This window comes from Meles meles, chromosome 8 (assembly GCF_922984935.1).
Source record: "Meles meles chromosome 8, mMelMel3.1 paternal haplotype, whole genome shotgun sequence".
Lineage (NCBI taxonomy): Eukaryota > Metazoa > Chordata > Mammalia > Carnivora > Mustelidae > Meles > Meles meles.
The window spans coordinates 78,760,494-78,782,861 of record NC_060073.1 but is presented as its reverse complement, the minus strand read 5'-3'; the positions used below and the strand labels follow the sequence as shown (position 1 = coordinate 78,782,861).

At 43.2% G+C, this 22,368-nt stretch overlaps 1 protein-coding gene across 1 annotated transcript in view; it reads right to left on the bottom strand.

The window, feature by feature from the left end:
- FAT3 (FAT atypical cadherin 3) overlaps positions 1 to 22,368 on the bottom strand; it is a 662,119-nt gene that overhangs the window by 181,222 nt on the left and 458,529 nt on the right. Inside the window, exon 4 of the mRNA XM_046016531.1 lies at positions 2,794 to 2,855. Coding sequence (XP_045872487.1) covers positions 2,794 to 2,855 — 62 coding nt within the window. The remainder of the gene's footprint in view (positions 1 to 2,793; positions 2,856 to 22,368) is intronic.

The window sequence follows — 22,368 nt, the reverse complement described above, 5'->3', positions numbered from 1 at the left end:
GTCAATCTCCAAACACCAAGCCAACGCTGAGCTTTTTCCTACTTCTGTGTTCTTTCTCACCCCAAACAAGGCTGGCTGTGTGGCCCCAGCCAGGGAGATATATTTAAATTGCTCTCTTCTTTGTTCTTTACTCTTCACCCTGTGGACACTTCCTGCCTTCCACCGCATTTTCAGCTACTGAGTGGAGATACCAGCTTCGCAAAGTGCCGACGTTTGTTTTTAGAACTTTAACTGCCTCCTCTAGTTATTTTTTTTAAAAGCCTTCATCCAAACCCATCATCATGACTCAAGTGGCTCCCTCTAGAAGCTCCCTAGGGTCTCCCCTGCTACCCGTGCCCTGTCCCGGCCCATTTCGGCTCAGCTGAGTAGCTTACACTGGGGCAAGCATATCCCGTCGCCCAGCCTTGCTGGCTTTCCACTCCCTCAGGAAAAAAAAAAAAAAGTGTCATCCTTACAACAGCCCTGTTTGCCTTCTGCAACTTCATTTCCTACCCCCTGTACCCAGTTCTGCCTTTAAACCCTTAAATCAGACTGGCCTGGGTAATCACACTGACCTTGAACAGAATCTCGGCTTCATGTCCCAAATGTCACCTACTCAAAGAGGCCCTCCTCACCAGTCTATTGGATGTTGCCTACCATCCCCACTTTCAGACACTATTGTGGAGACTTCTTTGAGTGGCCTTGGAGAGCTTGTGTCTGAACTTACAGCCTTTACTTGTTTATTATGTGCCCCCCGGCCCCTTCCTGTTTACTTTGTATCCCCAGCATGCAGGGCAGACCCTGGGACCCAGGCCAAGTCCAGGGGCTGCTGTCTGAGGCTCCTGTCTGCACATCAGCTGTCTTGGAGCTACTCTCTCTCCTGGAGCGTGCAGATAAAGTCGGATGTTTGGAAGGCTTAGGTATCATGCATGACACTATATGCTAATAATAAAACCGCAACAGGTACAGCAACTCTTTACTGAGTACCTACTTAGTGCCAGACCCCAGACGGGGTGTCAGACACTTATTTCCCCCAACAACTCTAGGGAGGTGGCTAGCGGCTATGCGGCACGACTTCCCCAGGCAGATTAATATCTGGTACTGGGAAATGATGTGCCAGATATAGTGGTGTTACCCTCAAGATGGAAATATTTGGGCAGTATTTATGTAAGTCTGTAAAGGATGCAAAAGAGTTAAGGATTCTTCTGGGAAGTAAATTCAAATGCCTGGAAAACACTCTTTCCTAGAGTCACACTCTGCACCAACCTCCCCCTCGCACTGCCATCAGGAGACACCACCCTTTCCAGGCACCAGGCGGTAAGTAGTCTTGGGCAGATTCCCCAGCTAATGAGACACCCTCCTTTTCCTCTGCGGGCAGGTAATGGGTTCAACTATATGAGCACACCACCTCCCCAGGAGTCCTGGCCTCTGTTGCGAAGAAAAGGAGCACATAAATATAATATAAGGTGTTATTATTCTGGCAAATGTACTCTAATTCTGGACCAAACGCGAACTGCAGCCCAGTGGTATGATTTCGAAAAAAGAATTATAATAATTATTTTTTGGCAGCCTGGAGTCTTTCATCTTTATGAGATGATAGCAATGTTTTAAAAGGATTATCACAGTGCTGCATGGTAATAATAATAATCCTTTATTATGTATAATGCTTTAAGAGTTTTAAAAAGAACTTTGATATAAAATAGAAGGGTTGGTTCTAATAGCAATCCTTTGAGGTATATGGAGTGGTAATTATTTGCCACATTTCACAGTAGGGGAAACTGAGGTCCAGGGCAATTAAACAGCTTTTAGCCATGCAAGCGAATCTTGGCCGGGCAGCTCCCGGATCCTTAGGCACCACTTCCTGGTCCAGGGCTTGTTAAAGAAATCATTGCTGGTGAACTGATTTAAAGGAAAACACCAGGAGAGATTTGAAGAGAGAGAGAGAGAGAGAGAGAGAGAGAGAGAGTGTGTGTGTGTGTGTGTGTGTGTGTGTGTGTGTGTAGGACCTGAGGATTCCAGTAAGCTATTCTTAGGGATTAACAGACCATTTTAAAAGCGCAGATGTGTGATAAAACCTTAGTAAAGCTCTTGCTTCCAAGCATTGTCATCTGTTCCGTATCAGACTGTCACACTGAAATCCCAGTGCCATACATACTACCCAGACTCCAAGCTTCCCAATAAAGATACTCGATATGTATAGAAAGAATGTTCCATGAAGCTCCTTCATGTCTATTTTCTCATTTCTTGCCTTATGGTGGTTTTCTTCTTTCCCTCCAGAAATAACACTCTTACAGTTTATATTGCTGCTGTTTCTGTCTTAATGAATTATAGGAGTACATTTTATGGTTTCAGAAACAGTTGTCTCGGGCAGTGAATCAACTAGCAGGCTTCTCTTCCTCATCCCTCTCCCCAGAAAAGAAATGAGAAGCAAAAGCAACTCGCGTCTTCACAAATGATGTACTTTGCTCTGATCACAGCCCTTTGGCTCTTTCTCCCTTCATATTCCAGGCCCTGGAGACTCCCAGGGCTCTGCTTCTGAACCTTCTTTTCTGATGACTGACAGAGGGGCTATGCACCTGCTTGTTTTCAGAGGAAGGCAAAAGCTGCTCGCTCTACCACCCCTGCTTGGCACATAAGAGTGTGTTCGGAGGAAGGTACCAGAAATCTCCACCTTCAGAACCAAGCAGCCCAAGAAAGATATCTTCATTTAGGAATCCGTAGTTCAAATATATTAAAGTTCTAGTTTACATTGAAGGTTAAAGAAGTTTAGTGAAAGTCAGTTTTAATGAATGCTAGTTCCCTCTATGCACTTACCTCCAGAAAATGTTCTGCCTGCTGTTCTCGATCCAATTTCCTTGAAGTTGTTGTAATCAGACCTGCGTAGAAATGAGAATATTTGACTTTTAAATATCTGGGGCAAGTAGCTTACTGAGCATGGGAAGCAAATCCAGTTAAAGGAAAAGCAAAACTGATGGGGAACAGTAACTCTTCCATCCCCAGTGCCCGTCAAGTTGGTCTCTGAATTTTTCTTACAACGAAATAAAATTTATAAAAGAAATCTGAAAAATTTATTCTGGTTGTGCTTACCTCCATAAGGTACTGTAATCACTCTGGGGATGTAGAAACTCACTGAAGAACCATTGTTTTCCTGATAATGAGGAATTTCAATGATTCATTTGCATATGACTGGAATTCTACAGTGAGAACCTCATTAAAGATTTCAGAGTTCTTGAACACTAATAGGTTGTTGATGCGGATCAGAATCAGGCTATGAAACAGCACTTTCTTATTTAGCTTTTTAATGCTGATATAATTTTTTGTTACCCTTGACAAGGAAGGTTACTTCGGTAATAGCTGCTTGTACACATAATTATTTCAAATTTAATAACTTATATACCAAAGACCTCACACTGTAATTTTATCATTTAGTTTTATGTGTTGAAATCTTTACACAAAATCAGTTCCACATGGGAAATATCTCTATATCTTTCCTTTGAATGGTGTTTCTCATAAATGAATCACCCCTTTGAGTATAAAGACAAAGAAAAGGCAATGAGAAGCCACAACCTTCAAGGCTGCCCAGTTAATTGCACCAATTTGTCTTTTGCAGGTTTTATTATTATTATTGTCAAATGGCAATTAGGAGGTCAAATTTATATTCCATTTCTTGATGCTACACCGTCCCTGAAGACAAGACTATGGATTGGGATGATCTTGTGACCTGTGCTGACGGACAGAAAAGAGCAGGGAAAATCACATGTCAAGCTTGCTCCCCACACGAGTGAGGTACAGGAAGTATGGAAAAGGCATTTTACCAAGATCTGCTGAGGAGCTCATGACCTCCAGCTTTTGTTTTACATGTATCTGGTAGGTGGGAGCATGTGGATTTTAGAGAAAGCCAAGAAGAGGCCCCAAGAGGTGAAATGGGCATCAAAATAAAATCCCACCGAGGGTAGCATATCTCTTTACAAAATGGCCCCACTCCCCTTCGCTCTCATCTGTCCACACACCCCATGGGAGGGAAGGCTGTGTTCCCACTCAGCAAATGATCTGCCTTCCCGTGAATTCTTTCTGGAACATACCCCACCCCCTACTGTTTCACCTATAGGTGGTTTACATTTAGCTCAGGTGTTAGGGAGGTGACCTGTCTTCCAGGATGAGGTGTCCATCTGGTGTGTCCCAACACAACCAGTACACTCCTCCACCACGGCTCTTTGCTCTGTGCTAGAACCCATTGTTCACATGTGTGTATTTCCCCACTACACAAGTTGACAAGAGTTCCTTCATGGGAAGGCTCTGCCTTTTTATTTTGAAGCCCCGCTGTCCCCCTGGCTGCCAGCCTGTAACAAAGAATAGGAACTTCATTAATGCTCAGTTGACAAAAGCTGCTATAGAAGAGATTATTTATTTTCTAATCTCCAGTTTTGCTGCAGACTTAGAAAGTGTTTCTTCAAGAAGGTACTGTTTTGTGTGCCGGGAGAGTATTTGTAGGTGAACCAGGGGTGCTGGCTTCTCATATTCATTTGAAACCACATTCGGAGTGTCTCCATGGGAATGGCGCACCGTTAGGCACTCTTGGGATACAAAGATGAGCTACTGTCTGAGATTTCCGAGCGAAGACTGGTATCAAGACTGTGAAATGGGAGAATCAGTAACTTCTCTTCCCTCGCTGCTCATCAGAACCCTTCTGGGGAAAACTCAAAAACTCAGATTCTATGCCCTAGTCCACCTCTCATTTACTGCGTCCAAGTCTCTTGGGACGATGCCTGAACAGGTTCTCTAATTCTGAAAGGCGGCTCTGTGCCATTCCACTCTCCTTTGTTGAATCTCAGAGTGACTTTTTATTGACATTAATTTTTCTGCCCAGCCACATCCAAGAATGAAGCGCATCGAGCTGCTTTAGCATCTGGCTCAGTGTGTCCGGGGGTGGGGGTGGGGAGGGTTGGGGACAAATTAGGGGGAGACAGAGATGGTGTGAGTGCCCCGGTGGCTGAGGCGATAAAGGAAGAATAAAGGGGGCACCGCTCTCTGGTTCAGATTGACTGAGGGTCAGTGTGGTCACACCAAAGGGAGTCTGTCTCACACAGAAATCTGACTCCTTCGTTTCCAGGCTGTTCTATCCGACAGGGTCACATGTCACAATGGCACTGTCCAAGTGAGAAGTAACTGTCTTCTCGGAAAGGGAAGGGAGGCTTTCGCGAACCTCAGCACCTCCTCAGGGGGCATCCTCTGTGGGAAGTCACAATGGGAAGGAGGAACACTTATTAGAGGGAGGCTATAAATGGATGAAAGGGCCATCAGCCTTCACTCTGCTGGTTGCCTGCTGCTCTTACAGGCACAAAAGACCAAGAGCCCTTTGCCCTCTGTTTTCCCCGAGGACACTTGTGTCACGTCCTCACTGGGTCAGGAAGCCATGGACCGCGTGACGTGCTGTGCACAGGGAAGAGGTCAGGCTTCCTCTTCTGATTTGTGTTAGGGTAATTTCTTCCTCCTTCCTTCTTTCCTTCCTTCCTTCCTTTCTAAGGAAAGCCAGTTATTTGCATAATGCTTATGTAGGACTGAGAGAGCAGTGCGACACCCCTGTCATCTCCGTCCCAGGATGTGTTTTTCACATACTTAACAGCCAACCAAGAAAGAGACAGCCTTCCTGAAAAGTCTGAAACGCACGCAACAGGGAACCCGGAGCGTGACAAAGCCAAGCCGACTCTGTTCCTGGAAGAAAGGCAGGAAAGCCTCTGTAGGTTTTAGTTCCCTGTGTTTCCATTATTGTTATTTTCACAGATAGATGGTAAAAGACAGGTTGAAAAAAAAATCTAACTCAAAAGTGAAAATCAGTGGGAAATCAGATGAGGTAGGGTGGCGGACAGGAAATGCTATTCGTGGGGACAAGGTTTCTTCTGGGGTGATGAAAATGCTCTAAAATTACAGACTGTGGTGATGGTTGCACGGTTCCACACGCATTCTGAAAACCACTGAATTGTATACTGTAAATGTGTGAATGTCATTCCATGTAAATTACATGTCGGTAAAGCTGTTTAAAAATCAGGAAGAGATCGCAAACTCTGCCTTTTAGATTTTTAACAAGCCCCTCATGTTTGGAGAAAACAGACATTTAAAAATAAATGAATGAACGGACAGAGACATTACTTTAGGAATCAGGGATGAATGGGATGAATGGTGTAATCAGGTATGTCCACAGGGAGTCAGGGACATAAAAATAATGAACAGAACGTTTTGGGGTTAAAGCTACAACTGGTAGTTATTTGTGCTAGGAAATAATCCTTCTTATGAAGATGGGACCAGCTACACTAAGAAGAGGCAAGACCTCTCTTCTCTTAGAGAGACACACTTGGATGAGCTCTGGCTCTTAGCAGCACTGGTTTTCAGTCAGAAACGAATGCAGTGAGCCATCCCCACAGTCCAGAGGAATTTGTCAAAATAGCTAATGCTGTGTCTTCATTTTTAACAACTCTGTGGTTGCTGAATGTAGCTGGGCCTTAGAAAAGAGGAGAGAATAAAACAGAGCACACTCTCTCTTCAGCTCTTCTGATGCATCACCGTGGAAGGCAATCCCATTGTGTAATCTCAGCAGGAGAGAGGCGTGGACATCACACATGTAACTGAAGACCCATTGGGCACGGTAAATTGGGGACTGACATGATGAAATTGAATTTCAAAGATAAATCATAGGCGAGCTTTTGAATGTGGTTCGGAGATATAAACAAACACATCATTTGATATAATTACATATGCAAACCTCCAATTTAGGAGGGGAATTGTGCCAGTACTAAGTGAATGATACTCACTAAAGCGGGGGGGGGGGGGAGCATATGGCTGAAACCATGCAATTACTTTAAAAATGACTAGCTTTGATTTTTTGTTGTGGAGACGGGGGACTCTCACAATCTCTCCGAGAAACAGCCTGAGCACGAAAATGTCACTCCTGTTCGAAAGAGAACATAGAGTGTTCTAAGTAGTTACGGTCAGAGAAGCCATAGTTGTGGGATGACATCTTTCCCCGGCGTTTTCTCCCTGTGGGTGTCCTGGGTCGCAGCTGTGTAATCTAAGTGTCGTGACATTCACATTTTGTTTAAGTGCTACTTGAAGCACTGTGGGTCTTAGCTGCTTCAGCATAATTTTCCAGGACTGTTGGAAACTACGTTTAGCATCAAAAAAAACACCACAACTAGAATTATCAGCCCTGTGAGCTACAATTAGTACTAAGTCTGTCCTTCTTATCTCCATTTCCTCTGCTCTCTACTTCTCCTCCCCCACCCCCAGATATCTGGAAAACCCCTCACTGTCCTTCCAAACAGTTCACACATTGCCTCTCCGCAAAGTCTTCTCTGATTTTCCCTCTAGCGTTTTTCAGGTAACCCATCTGTCATCAGGATCCCCTTCTAGACCACAGTTTCAAGAAGGCAGAGATTTGGAGGCGTTTACCTGCTGATCTCGGGAACCTAGGGGAGATCCCGTCACAGTTGTTCAACATACAAATACTATTATCACTGCACCCAATATGTGGCTCTGTTTGTTAGTGAACTGTTCCTAATATGATACAAGGAAAAGAGTAAAAAAAAAATTTAGTCACCTCGTGTTCTTGGTACTTAACGTAGAAGCTAGCACCTTGTAAGCAGAACTTGTTTGAAAGAAACTTCCAGAATGCTCAATGCTGTTTTATACAGAGTGGCCATAATGGTCCCAAACCACGGGAGTTGAAGTGACCTGAACGCTCTATTTCATCCTTTGAGTAATTTCAAGGTCTTTCCAATTTCTGGAATTCTCTCTCCTGCTGAACGTTGAAGGTGTTTAGAATAACTCCTGACAGCCTGTTCTTTTTTTATTTTTTGTTTTTGATGACAGCTTTTTAATCTTTAATGTTACACACAAGGGCTTTGTGGCTATTTCCATAGTCTTCCATATCCTGGTTTCTATCAAACTTATGCAGAAAGGTGGACAAATGATCTCCTCATAGTATTCCACATTTGCTGAGTACTATGTACCAGCCACAGTACCAAGAGCTCACATACATGCTGTCATGGAATCTCACGGTGATGAGAGACAAGAACTATTCTGACTCCATTTATAGGAGGAAATTGACTTAAATAAGTGTCCAAGGTCACCAATGATTAAGCCATCATTCGTACCAGGGACACTAATTCCGAAGCCTCTTCACTATCTCCCTAGCAGATGAGTACGTGCAGTGGTGGCAAAGCCCCTGCCTGGGAGCGGGGGACCTGGGTCCTGGTCTCCGCCCTGCCGGTTATTGGGTGGAGAGTCTACGCAATGACATGGATTCTCTAGGCCCCTGTTACCTTACCTGGGAATGCGTTAAGTCTTTTTTCAGTGTAAGGAGTCTAAAATAACACAAAAACATTAAAAGGAGATCATTCTTTGATCTCTTACTGACCCTGCTTTCTTCTTGGTGGACCCGAGCCCAGCTGAACAGGACATGGGTAAGTCACGTCCTGGCAGGAACAAGAGGGGCTGCATTCTGGTTTTTATTTACCCACAGAATCTTTATATATCCTGAATATTATCCCCTTATTGGATATATCATTTGCAAATATCTTCTCTCATTCAGTAGATTGCCTTTCTGTTTTGTTGATGATTTTCATTTGTTGCACAAAATCAACACTTAAAGGATACACTTGTCTCTCAAAAAGAGGAAAATGAAAACATCAGTTAATTATAAGTGTGTTTTTTAAAGTGGAAAAAAAAAAAACCCTTATTCTCATGTTTATTGTCTCTTCCATAATATCCTGACTTCTAGAACTTCCATTTCCACCTTTCTGTTCAGTCCATCAGGGAACCTTGAAATGTCGCCTGTGTATTTACACGTGGACGTAAGGCTGTGAACTGAATTTGGAGAATGAAATAGACACACGATAAGTGCAAATTTCAGTGCAAATGCAAATTCAAATGCAAAGATTTTTATAGGAAAAATTAAAGTTGGAGTGAGGAGACCTATTAAATTTTTTTTTTTTTAATTTTATTTATTTATTTGACAGAGAGAGATCACAAGTAGGCAAAGAGGCTGGCAGAGAGAGAGGGGGAAGCAGGCTCCCTGCTGAGCAGAGAGCCTGATATGGGGCTCAATCCCAGGACCCTGAAACAATGACTTGAGCCGAAGGCAGAGGCTTTAACTCACTGAGCCACCCAGGTGCCCCTTAAGTTTGTTTTAAAGAAACAACCAGATAATATGTTCTTAGATGAAACAAGGTTTCTTTCTTTTCCTTTTTAAGATTTTATTTACTTGACAGAGAAAGACAGAGTGAGGGAAGGAACACAAGCAGGGGGAGTGGGAGAGGGAGAAACAGGCTCCCAGCTGAGCAGGGAGCCTGATGCGGGCTTGATCTCTGATAGAGGACACTGGGATCATGACCTAAGCCAAAGGCAGATGCTTAATGACTGGGCCACTCAAGCGCCCCCCTTTTTTTTCTTTTCTTTTTTTTGGGGGGGGTTAAGATTTATTTATTTATTTGAGAGAGAGAGTAGGAGAGAGTGTAGTAGAGAGGGGCAGAGGGAGAGGGAGAGAAAGAAGCTCAAGCCGACTCCCCGGTGAGAACGGAGTGGGGTTGGGACCCAATCTCATGACACTGAGATCACAACTTGAGCCAAAATCAAGAGCTGGACACTTAACCGACTGAGTTACCCAGGCACCCCTAAACAATATTTCTTTAAAAAGAAAAGAACCACCAGAAATAAAAAATATATAAGAGTTAATGCATTGGTTATGATGGGGTTTAAAAAGGGTCTGGAAACTGGCTCCAGCAGACAAGCTTCTTAAGAGCTGTTTCATGAGGTGTAAAGATTTGGAGTTGCTTGACTGAGTACATAGTGCTACTATTAAATTTTCTTAAGAAAATCTGACAGGGAAATCATGGATAGAGCTTCCCTCTGCAGCTCGAGCTTTTCTTTATAAATAGTGACTTTGAAGATGCCAGTATAAACTTCAAAACTGTGTGAGTGAGGATGTATCCTGGACCAAGTATGGAGACCCTGTGGCTCACACGTGGTGCAGAGCTGGTGGCCTTCTGACAGTTCAGTTTCATTTTCTTTCTTTGTAAGCCAATGGATGGCATTTCTCAAGTCTGCCTGAGCAGCACGGAAATTGCAGGCAGGATTCTTCTGCCAGAAATGCTTTCTCCCTTGGATACAGGATGTTGCAGCTGCTACAGGTAGCGAAGGGAGAAAAGCCAGCTTGGGCAGGAAGCGTGTTGGGGCTTGGCACACACCTCTGTATCTTCATTTCAGGCCCAGCTGACGGATGGAGTTGCCGACAGACTGGAGGGAGGGGTCTAATGTTCTGGCAAGCCCTGTTCCCTTGCTGTACCACTCGTTACGGACAAGATAGATTAAGGGCTTGGGGTCAAGGTAACTTGTCATCAGGGTGAAGGATAAGACAGTGGCCAACGAGGGAGGAATAATGAAGATGTTGTATGGTGGAGAATATTCCAAAGACCTCTTCTCTGAATAATTCTCTCCCATATCACGCGTTCCTGCCACATACATCGACATATGCATGCACACACATGCACACATATACGTGCACACACCCAGATACACACAGGACCAGAGACGCTGTGTATGAGTCTACTTTAGCCTGAGTACCTGGATACGTACCAGTCCCATCTGTTCTTCCCTGAGTTTCTCTCCTCATCACCAATCCTCATGGCTCTCCCTCCTAATCTCACACAGCCCTCTGGCTCTGCCTTCTGGTTTGGCCTAGATGAAGAAGGATTTATGCACCTGAAGAAGTCTCTAGGGGATTTAGCTAAACCTTGAATGCCATATTGGATTTCTTCAGAGAAATTAAGCTACAGATGGTGAACCCACATTAAGGATGTTGTATGAAATGATGCCATCTTTAGGTGCCATTAACATACCACCGACGTGTGTGCTCAGATGTGCAGTATGGAAAACATCTCCCTCTTTCTCTTTCTGCCAAGGTTTTCTTCTGCATAATTCTGAATATTGGATGATCAAGATAAGGAAGAAGTAGTGGCTAGAAATCTAAAGGACACTCTGTGGATGGGCCTCCGAGATGACCTAGTCTGGGAAGCATGATGTGGTACTGGTTAGCAGGGCACTAACCAACACTCAGGCTTTGGCCTTAGACCATCTGCCCTTGCCTCTCAATCCTGCCCCCAGGCAACTGCATGGTCTTCAGCAAGTTATTTAGCTTCTCTAAACAGCAGCTTCCTTAGTGGTAAAATGAGGCTTCTTAAATTAAATCATTGATTTAAAATGCTTAGTTTGGTTCCTGGCACATACTAAATGCTCAAGTAATGTAATTCTCATGATGAGCTCCCCAAATAATGCTTGTTTTATCCTATGCGTTCAAGGGTGTAATCGTGCTTCCCTCCTGTTTGAAGACTTCCCCTCAAATGTGTCTGAACATCTGGGCCACAAAAATTGTAAAATGTCTCCTACTTGCAATGTCACAGGACAGATAAGGAAACTGATGCTTACAGTTTAAGTAACTTGTTCAAAGACTTTTCAGAAGTTCTTCAGCCACACATTGTTACATTTTATCCAGAAGGTAGTATATAGACTTGCAGCTCAAAACGTGACATGGGTCGCAGCATCAGCATCATCTAGGAGCTCAGATGTGCAAACCTGGAGGCTCCGTCCAGACCTAGGTGACCTGTACGTGCATGACATTTTGAGAAGCCTGGTTTAAGACCATGACTGGTTTTCACGCTTGGTGGCAGTTTGGAATCCCATGGGGAGCATGAGCACACATGGATGCCAAGGTCCCACGTTCAGAAGTTCTGAATTATTTGGGATGGGCATAGGTCAGAGCATAGAGATTTTTCAAAAGCTCCAGGTGATTCCAAAATTCAGGCAAGGGTGAGAATCACTATATAGATAGTTGTTCCTCCTGGGTGATGTGGCCAAGGCAATTGGTTTTTTGTTTGTTTGTTGGTTTTTGCTTATCCAAATGGTCTAGTTTTCTCACAATGAAAAATATTCCATTTTTAAAATACAAAAGAATTTAAAGGCCAATAAAATGGGGACCCTTACGCACCGTCTCGTGTGTGTCCTCAACTGAATTTGATAACGTTCTTTCTTTTTAAATATTTCATTTATTTACTTGAGAGAGAGAGAGAGAGAGCATGAGCAGGGGGCAGAGGTGGGGGAGGAGAAGCAGACTCCCTGCCGAGGAGCCTGATTTGTGGCTCATACCAGGCCCCTGAGATCATGACCTGGGCAAAAGGCAGAGGCTTAATCGCCTGAGCCACCCAGGCATCCCTGAATGCTACCAAGTTCTATTCTGAATCCACCCAGCAAAGGACTAAACCCCATGGTTGCCAAGTTTAGATCAGACTTTAGATCAGACACATGCCTTGTATCTACCCCCAACCTAATGGTTTATCTCAACTACAATTTGACCTCGTTCTGGGGACTTTCTTGTGCTGTGTTATGCCTCTCGTGGCTCTATCTGGCCCTCAGGTAGCAGAGGGAAGCATCCCCTCTGTGGCGACGCTATCTCTTCTCCACAAAAGCATACGGACACAAGGCACATTGGGAAGAGATAAGACGATACAACAGTAAGCCTTTATGTTGGTCTCCGTGGCACCCAGTGAGGGAGACACACACCTATGCAAACAGCGATGATACACAGTGTGATCTATTACATACCCTGGGCAAGTCCAGGTGCCCCGAAGAAGGAAAGATAAACACTGAATCATGTGACTGGAAAATTTAAGGGAATAAATTGAACGTTGAATGTGCACTGGGCCCTAAATGGTGAACAAGATTTCAACAGACGGAGAAGATGGAAAAATTGAAGTAGCAAATCTGTAACTAGGTCTGAGACAAATTAATGAGAAAGATGAGTCTGGTTTTCAACCTGGCTCTCTGATTTCTTAGCTGTGTGACCAAGGACAAGTTACACAACTTCTCTGTTCTAAGTCTTGTAGTCTCTGAAATGGGGATAGATCTAACTCCCTCACAGGCTCTATGTAGCAAATAGATTAGACAAAGTGTTTGGCATAGGACCTTGCACTTAGCTGGGCTGTTTAAAAACCAGAAATACCATCTATAAAAAGCGGTGCGTTATCTTTTATTTTTATTAAAAGTCCTAACAACACTAGGATGCTATTTATAATTACATTCAAGAGGGACACCTTGGGGAGCCTGGGTGGCTCAGTCGTTAAGCATCTGCCTTCGGCTCCTGTCTTGATCCCAGGGTCCTTGGATGGAGCCCTGCATCGGTCTCCCTGCTCTGCGGGGGGCCTGCTTCTCCCTCTCCCACTCCCCTTCTTGCGTTTCCTCTCTCCCTGTCTCTCCCTCTGTCAAATAAATAAGTAAATAAATAATCTTTTAAAAAATTTAAAAATTAAAAAAAGAGGGACACTTTACTGTTCTCAGACATGTCACTTCTGACAACGTCTGCAAATGTAATAACCAAGTCCCTGAGAGTTAAGTTTCCTTCTACTTATTCAAATGAACACTATGAAGTTCTTTGATTTCTACACACTCCAGAGGTGTGAAAACCACCACTGCACTCCCCTTAGAAATGATTTCACTGCAAATAATTTGTTTCTACATCTGTTTTCGTGCGACAGATAAAATCAGAAGGTTGGAGAAAGTGCAAATTACTCAGAGGATGTGCCAAGTCTTGAAAACACATTTGTGCTTTGTAGGCGTGCCATTCTCTAAGATCAGCTTTGCTCTGTGAGCTGTACAAGGTCTCGGGTAGGAGCAATGTTTTGCAACTCAATTTAAAAAAAATGTAGGAAAAATACCGCTTGTTATGGAGAGCTTTGAATGTTATCAGAAGACTGACAAGCCTCCCGCCTTTTTATATCACACGTTTTCTAGTTAATTTCCACATAATTCAATCCTTCCCTTTTGTCCTAAATTTATATATACACTGTAAAACCTCATTATTTTGCATCCCACCTATCTGAGGATTTGTAATAGTTCTGAGGATAGTTGAAGTTTACCTTTGTACTACCTACGTAAATTAATAGGGTGGAAAGGTCCCAGGGGAATATTTAATGTACTTGAGACAAACCATTTGCAAAGCACTTGAATTTTAACAACCTCCATTTTGATGTTCTAATTGCAAATAGCCTATGTAACTATTCATTAGAGTCCGTCCAACTAGGTCTTTTGTTTGGCAACACTTTAATAGTTGCATTAACCTTATGTGTTGATTTGAAAGCAGTAAACGTGTGTTTCCTGAAATATTCCAGAATCTGCATTTTCAACTGCTGTAAAATCCTCTTCCACAAGAGTCTGAATTAATGGAATTTCAAGATCTTTTTGTGCTTTGGGAAGAAGTACCACCTCCCCCCGCCCAAATGCTGAAATATGTGCTTAATCATTTGTGAATGCAGCAACTTCGTACAAGTCTCTAAAATTCTGTGTCTCTGTTTCTTCCTCTGTAACACAGCAGTGATTTACTAGGGGAGGAATCCCCTTTTCCTTACCAGGAGTAATATATAATATTTTTTTTCCCTTGTAAATAGAAGTGGAAATAGAGGAGAGGTTAGAATTTTTTAGAACTCCTTGGGGGAAATTGCTGTAGCAAGTCAGTGAAGAGCTGTATACTCCTCATGGTCTTTTATAGAGGACTTTATAAATAATTGCATTCTAGCTTTATTAATTTGTATTTTGTTTATTGTTTGTCTCCCTCAGTAGACTATGACCTCTCCAGGACAACTATGCTTTTATTCATTCATGTTCACTGAAAAAATGTAGGAAGCAGGGCGCCTGGGTGGCTCAGTCAGTTAAGCATCTGCCTTCGGCTCAGATCATGATCCCAGGATCCTGGGATCAAGTCTCACACTGGGTTCTTTGCTCAGCGGGTAGTCTACTTCTCCCTCCTACTCTGCCACTCCCCCTGCTTGTGCCCTCTCTCTCTCTGTCAAATAAATAAATAAATCTTTAAAAATACATAGGAAGCTAGGCTAATCTTTGTATCTTCCATGCCTAGCAAAGTGCGTATGGATGGGGATCAATCAGTATTAGTCTACTGGATGAACAAAATAAACTATTGAAAATGTGAATGGAGGGGTGCCTGGGTGGCTCAGTGGGTTAAAGCCTCTGCCTTCGGCTCAGGTCATGATCCCAGGGTCCTGGGATCAAGTCCCGCATCAGGTTCTCTGCTCAGCAGGGAGCCTGCTTCCCCTCCTCTCTCTCTGCCTGCCTCTCTGCCTACTTGCGATCTCTGTCAAATAAATAAAATCTTAAAAAAAAAAAAAGAAAAAAAAAAAAAGAAAATGTGAATGCATCCACAGGTACCACCACCAGAGCAGGTGATGGCCCATTATCTATGGGAATGCTCACTCAGCATTGATAATACAGCTTATAAAAGCGCCCATGTCTTTTGGAAAAAGCTTCCAAATAAATTTTAAAATGGAATTATGTGCTGTGATAATTATTATTTTGGGTTTTTAACGCAAAATGTTACAAGTTCATACAGCCATGTTTTTTTGGATCACATGTCACAATCGCAGTCTGTGTGGTTAATTGAGGTTAATGGGGGGAAATGGCAGATTGCCAATGCTAATAAGTTTTTCTTGACTCTTTCTAAAATGTATTTTATTTCTCTTTTGCCTTTACTTTTTGTTTAACTGAATTATGTTATATATCCAAGAACCTGTCACATAGAAGTAGGGTTGCTCACTGCCTGTCAGAGAGGCTCAGCCCATGTTTCCCTTTGCAAAGAACATTAGGAGTGCATATGTGGGGATGAAGAATAGGAAACCTCTGACTTCTCTAGGTCCACACAGCGCTCCGCAGTGAGTATCAAAATGGAGGACAAGTCAAAGGGCCTTGTAGGATCACACTCCCCGCTAGAATCTGATGAATTAATTCTTCCAACATGCAATCAATAATCCAGTAAGGAGTGTGCTAAGGGGGAAACTCCACCATGTGTCATCACAAGAGGGACTTAGATGGCCATTTTAGCTTCTTGTTCAAAGAGAATATCTGAAATAGTAAGGTTGGGGAACAACCAAAGGGCAGCAAATACTGGCTCGTGGGATGCGGTTTGATGTAGTGAGGAGGGGAGGTGGGCAGCCTTGAACACCATCGTGGAATCTGTCTCTAGATCTTGTTTATTCCCTATTTATCCAGAAGATCAACATAAATACGTATCAGTTGTTGAGAGCCACACAACCAGTGACCACCTCTGTGGGACTCCTAAATTTGAGCCCTTCACCAGTGTACTGTAATTATTTGCTTGGTTTTCCTTTACTGGTTCCCTTAGGAGAGGTGGCAGAAGCTTGTTGAAGTTTTCCTCCAACTTCAGGGATGAGAAAGGGATGGCTGACCCTGGAAAACTGAAAATTAAGGGTTGCAGGGGCCGGTGGGTATCCTGGGCACTTATGTTCCAGTCTCTGTCTTCCCTCCTTTTCTTGGCATCCCAACGTTGACCTCCAAGCCCTTCCACGAAGTCAGCAGAGGGGGCCAGTAGCACAGAGGCAAACGTTTTCTCTACATCTTTAGCCGTTCCATATTTTGTCTTTGGGGCTAACCGTTTGTAATGGGTGGGTACACAAGAGGGACCCATTTAAAAACCCACTAGCCAAATAAACACAACACCCAGATTAAAAGAAAATGTCATCTTCTTCGTTAGCCCTCCGAGAAATTCAGTATCTTCTCAACAAACGGCTGAGCCTACAGAGCCAGAGAGTAGATTTTTAAGCCATTCACAACACTGTGTCAGTCCTTTCTCAGAGAAAATGAGCTCAATTCTACTGTGGTTGTAATTAGTGGATAATTAGTACTTGTATATTTCAATGCTACATGTCATGGAACTTGGCGCCTGGTTTAACATCCATTCCACAAGATTACTTAGTTTTGCTGCAGTTTTAATTCTTCTAAGTCACACTGGTGTCCTGGCACTAGAGAGTCTGGGGCTCAAGCTAGAGAGACTAAGGTTTGAAATTATATTAATGGGTTTCATTTTTCCCGTGGAAAAGAAAATTGTCAGAAGGCTTTGCATTAACAAACTGAAGCAGCGGACAGGAGCGCACAGAGGAGGCATTCCACAGTCTCAGCAGCCATTCTGGGCTCTGGGTTTTTAATATGACGTGAGGTACAGACAGTCTATTCCCACTGTAGACTTGGCACCAACATACCTGCCTTCAGAGAAGCCTGGGAGTAACGGCGAACAGGCAGTGAATACATGATTATAGCCAAGTGGTTAAAGACTCAGGTAGAATTATGCAAAAAGGTAACATGCGACCCAGAGGGGCTTCCCAGGATGGGCTTTCTTGGGTTGGAATGAGAAGTCTGTCGGGTAGACAAGACTGTCGGGTAGACAAGAAAAGGGCCTTTCACCATGTTCTGGTGGGACTGGGACAGCATGAAGGCAAGAAGGACTACAGTTCTGTCCCAAAGTTACTTCGAGAGGCCTTAGGGGAAACTTTGGAATTCTGTGTTATTTATGATACCTTTCCCCTATGGACGCTCAGCACCGCAAGGTGCTCTTTTATGAACATGGGATTATTTTTCATCTTTACACGTCAAGAAACAGCTCTGCAAATGCCAAAGGCAACAGTCAGCTCTCCATTCTTGCAAGGCTCACAATAGAGAGACCAAGCCCACCTGATAAGCCAGCACCTGAGCCTAACACAGAAACAGGCTGAGGATGCTACAAGAACACCACTCAGCTACCTCTGAAATAGAGCCTTTCCTCACCAATCCCTTCGCTTTCTCTTGGAAACAACACTTTTGCATGGTGAGCAACCATCTCAGTTTGCCAGAGATGGTCATGTTGTGGCAATCAAAATCCTAGTTCTCCGTTCCGCAGAATCCTCAGTGTTAGGGAAACCAGGATGAATGGTCACCCTAGTTTTAGATCACAATGGAATGCCAGGTCTCCGGGACTAACTTACCAAATAGATCTTTGAGGCTGGATGCATGTGAGAGTGTTTGCCATCTTGCCCTGGCATCCACTTTGGCTGGCAGATGGGGAAACCGAGGCACAGAGAGGGATAGTGCCTTGTCAGATTCCACAGTGCTTAGCTCTGACTAGGCAACAGCCCTGTTCAAAAACACTCAGCCCTGTTCAAAAACACTCAGAACTGCTTTAGGACTTTCTTTTCTCTTCCTCATAATCACACGTTTCTAAACAATCTCCTCAGCTCCTCCCTAACCTAGCTAAGAACTGATATCATTTTCCGATTATTCTCTATGCAACCGGGGTATTCTGAGCACTCTACAGGCGACACTTCACTTAGTCCTCCCCCAAATTCTAAATTTCTGTTACCAAACTGCTAAACACCATTATCACTCCATTTTTCATACAGAAGAGATTGAGTCTTAGCAACTTAGCAAGGAAAGCTTGCTAGAGGTTACACAGCTAGTCACAAAGATTGGAAACTTGGTCAAATTGTCTGATTCCAGAATCCTTATCCTTACCACGAGGATACAAGACTCCTCTTCTTATTTAATTTGATCTTCTGCTATTTAAGATTATTCCATCATTTAACTAAAATATTTGCAAAAGGTACAGGAATGGCTTTCTCATTTATTTTACCTTCCATTGATTATTTCATTCACCAGAAAGACATCTTCATATAAAAATCTCTATTTGCTTTCCAGTTCCCAGTGGACCTGGGGCCACATCAAACCTTCCCACTAAAATATTGCTTTAGAAAAATGCAAATCCGATGTGTGGACAGTGTTTTTGTCTTAAGCCATTGAGCTGTTGTCGGACCGATCCACTTAAACATCAGTGACCCACCATCCACCGATCCTAAAGGAATCCAAGTGCCATGCTTCTCTTAACTCTGCCAAGACCTTCACCATTTGGATTTCTAGGTCTTCTCTGAGCTCTTCTCTCCTTAGGTAATGTCCTCTTCCAGATTTTCTCTTGCTAGTCTTCCTTTTGAAAGTCTCTTACTTAACAAATTCAACTCAGTTCATCAAAATATTGATATTTATCACCAGATTCTAGCTACTCTGCAATTTTCTCTGTTCCTGGAGCATGAAAGCTTACTTCTGCTTTAGGCCTTTGTCTTTGGCCTTTCCTGGCAACATTCTTCTCCATGCACCTCACTCCCCTGTTTGCATGGCTGATCCCTTCTATATCACATAGAGCTTGGTTCAATAATCCCCTCTTGAGAGAGAACACTTCCCTTCTGTCTGGTCACTCTGCTGAAAGTATCTCCCTCCTGGTTTTATTTTCTTCTGACCCTCTCTGTCTGTAATCCTGTTTGCATACGTGTTCATTTATTGATCATCTACCTCCTTCTGTAAAATGTAAGGCTTACAAATATAGGAGATTCACACACACCTGCCATATCTGTGGTACTCAGAAGAGTGCCTGGTACATGGTAGGCCCTCAACAAATGACTGCTGAATGGAAGAAGGAATGACTTTATGCAAAATACTTATGAATGTTATCGATGTCCCCCTGTCCTTGCATTTGAATATCCTGCATGCTTTTTGTTCTTTCATCATTTTCACAATAAATGTTTTCAGTATTACTTTCGACTCAATGACTACAAGTTTCTGGAAGCCCTCCATCTGGGAACTAGTCTAGAAGGACAGTCAAGGAAGATCCAGGTTTGTTTCCACCCCTCCCTGCTTCCCAGCTGAATGATCTTGAGCAGGTGACTCCAACTTCCTTGCCCATAATTTAGGAAGGCTCCTATTGTCTCATGGGACACCTGTGACTATGAAATGAGATGTACACCGAAGCACCCGCCATGCAACATGTATCCTCTCATGTCATTGTCAAGTATATTTCACTTTTATAATTTCACCTAATTACCTGCACAGTATACAATTAATTTGTTAATTTGAAAATAAAGAGCCTGGAATATATGGCAGTTCAGGAAAACCTCAGGATTCTCTATGCTTTTTAGGAAAACCAGGAGCCTTTAAGGATAGAGAAGGTCAGTTAGAGGTTTGGTTGCATGGCAATACAGGGAGGATAGCGGCCTGTCCACAAGACATTCCAGGGAGATGGATGTCACTTCTACCACCGGACCTAAGAGGTTTGGTGAAGGTTAAGAGATCTAATATTATTTGAGTCAATGGACTGAATTCAGATATCAGGTTGATTTCAATCCCTTGCAAATGAGATCATGAAACCAGCTCTCTGCTCTTCAGGGAAAGCATCTCTGGCTCTCAGATCCCTTATGCTCAGTTGTATTCTTCCACCTAGATAAATGAGGCTCGTTTCTGCCAAGAGGCAGAAGTTTCCGGCTATCTCTTTTCTTTTGCACTGTCCCCGTTTTGTGGCAAGCATTGGTGGCATTAGTAAGAAAGATGGTAGCTAAAGGTAGTGGAGAAATCTCCAGAGTCCGGAGAACCAGGCTCTATATCTGTTTGTCCCCTTAGGTAGTCTGTGGTCTTACGCAAGTCACACAACAACTCTGTGACTCCATGTCTGCACTTGCCACGGGGTATCAGTAACCATCCAACCACATGGCTCCTCCATTTATCACCATCCATGGCTGCCCTACCGTGTTTCAGTAGCCTATGGAGTAAAATCCCAGTTCATCCAGGGCCAAAACGAGGACAACTTTGAAAGAGCTATTTCAAATAATAAAAAGTAGTTCTGTTATAAAAATAGGATAGTCACGAGAGTCACTCATACTTCAGGTCTCAGAATAGAAATATAAATAAAAAAGGATGTGTAATGATAAATTCTCCAACTGTCTCACAATTAGACAGTCAGGGTTTGACTGACATCAACTTCTAAACCTTATCCTCTTCAAAACCCCATTTAAATTTCGTCCCATTCATTGATTCGACTAAATGTACTGAACGTGTTGAAGGTTTTCAGGCTACACAGAAAGGATTATTACCTTCAGGAATTTCCCATGTGTGACCCTTTGGGTGTCAGACCTGCTGTTTTATGGGCCTGAGTGTGAAATGCCATCATGGCCATCATGGTGACCTAAACCAGATGTCCACAGGGATGATCAGATCATACAGATTGGATTCCCCCCCCCCCCCCAAGCTTTGCTATTTGCTTTCCATAGGAGGTTGGACAGATTCCCTTTCCTCATCTGTTAGCTGGGGAATACCAAACTTATATGATTATTGGACATATAAACTATGATCATACACACAAAAGCATGTAGCATGAGGGTTGGAGCACTGTGGGGGATGAGCCTGTGTGAATATCTGCCTTATCCTGGCCTCAGTTGGACCAAAACGAAACCATTCCTAGTTGTAGTACAGTCTTTCTCTTGGTGAAACGCATTGTATTACAGCAAAGGTAGCAGTTATTGTAAGCTGGTACATAGATTTGCTACTCACTGCTCTACAGGCATTCTCTATTTCTTTTTTCTGGCCCCCGTGGCCTCAATCTCTACCCTCATTGCCCCCACTCCTATTATGATAACCTGTAAGGAATCTCGCAAAAGGCTGCCCCTTTCAAGTGGTCTCAGGATGAAAACAGAAAAGACAGCAGCAGGATATCCTTTTTACAGCTTTCTCACCAGTGCAAGTAAGATGCTGAAAGCATCACCCCGAATTACCCAATCAACCTAAAGGGGGAGATCATTTGTTTTTCTCTGGCAGAAACTTTAAACGAGGGATAATATGAGAGAAATGAATCTTACTTTCCTCCTCTAGGAATGGTTCTTAGCAGAGAAGGATCAAGTGAAATTTAAGTTTAATTTGACCCAAGTTCTTGTAAGATAAACACACCTCAGATGGAGGGTGATGGGAACCTCATTACTTAGAATTGGACAAATAACCCAAGGCAGTATGATTATAACCTGCCAGCAGTAATGGTTTGCTCAGCAAACCACCTGAACCTCCACTGGGAACATTTAACACCACTTGTATTTTGAAATCACAGGCTAGATCTACAGGCAATAAAGACTGTTATCTCTCCGATTCATTGCAGTTGCACAAACACCCAGTTAATTCAGCTATAACACATCTGCCCAGAGAAATATTTACTTTTGGAGCCTCCCAGGTATGCTTTAAATTTCTCCTAATTGCTACCCATTGAGTTCTAGGTTTAAGTGCTGTTGAGATGGACCTCAGGTCCTTATTCTGTACTGAGAAGTTCGCCACTATACAAACACAACGAGCACATTCTCGAATGACCTAACTGTGCATTTAGGAACTGCTTCCTTTCTCCAATTGAATGGATGAGATTCTCTCTGAACCTAAGAAGGTAAGTTTTTCTCACTGTTCATTTGGCTTCTCAGTAGATCAAATGGATGGTAAGTGTTTCTCAAGGATCACAAAGAGAGTAACATTCATGCTTCCTGCCTGAGAATTACCTTTCTTGACTATTCAAGCTGTAGGAAATGAATTCTCAGGTCACCTCTTTACATTGTGAGGGTAACAAGCATTCTTATGCCATTAAAATGATAAGAAAACTTGAGTCAAGGGAAGGTCAGTTTCAGAGGAGGAAAAAAGAATAAAACCTCCCAGAGGTTTATA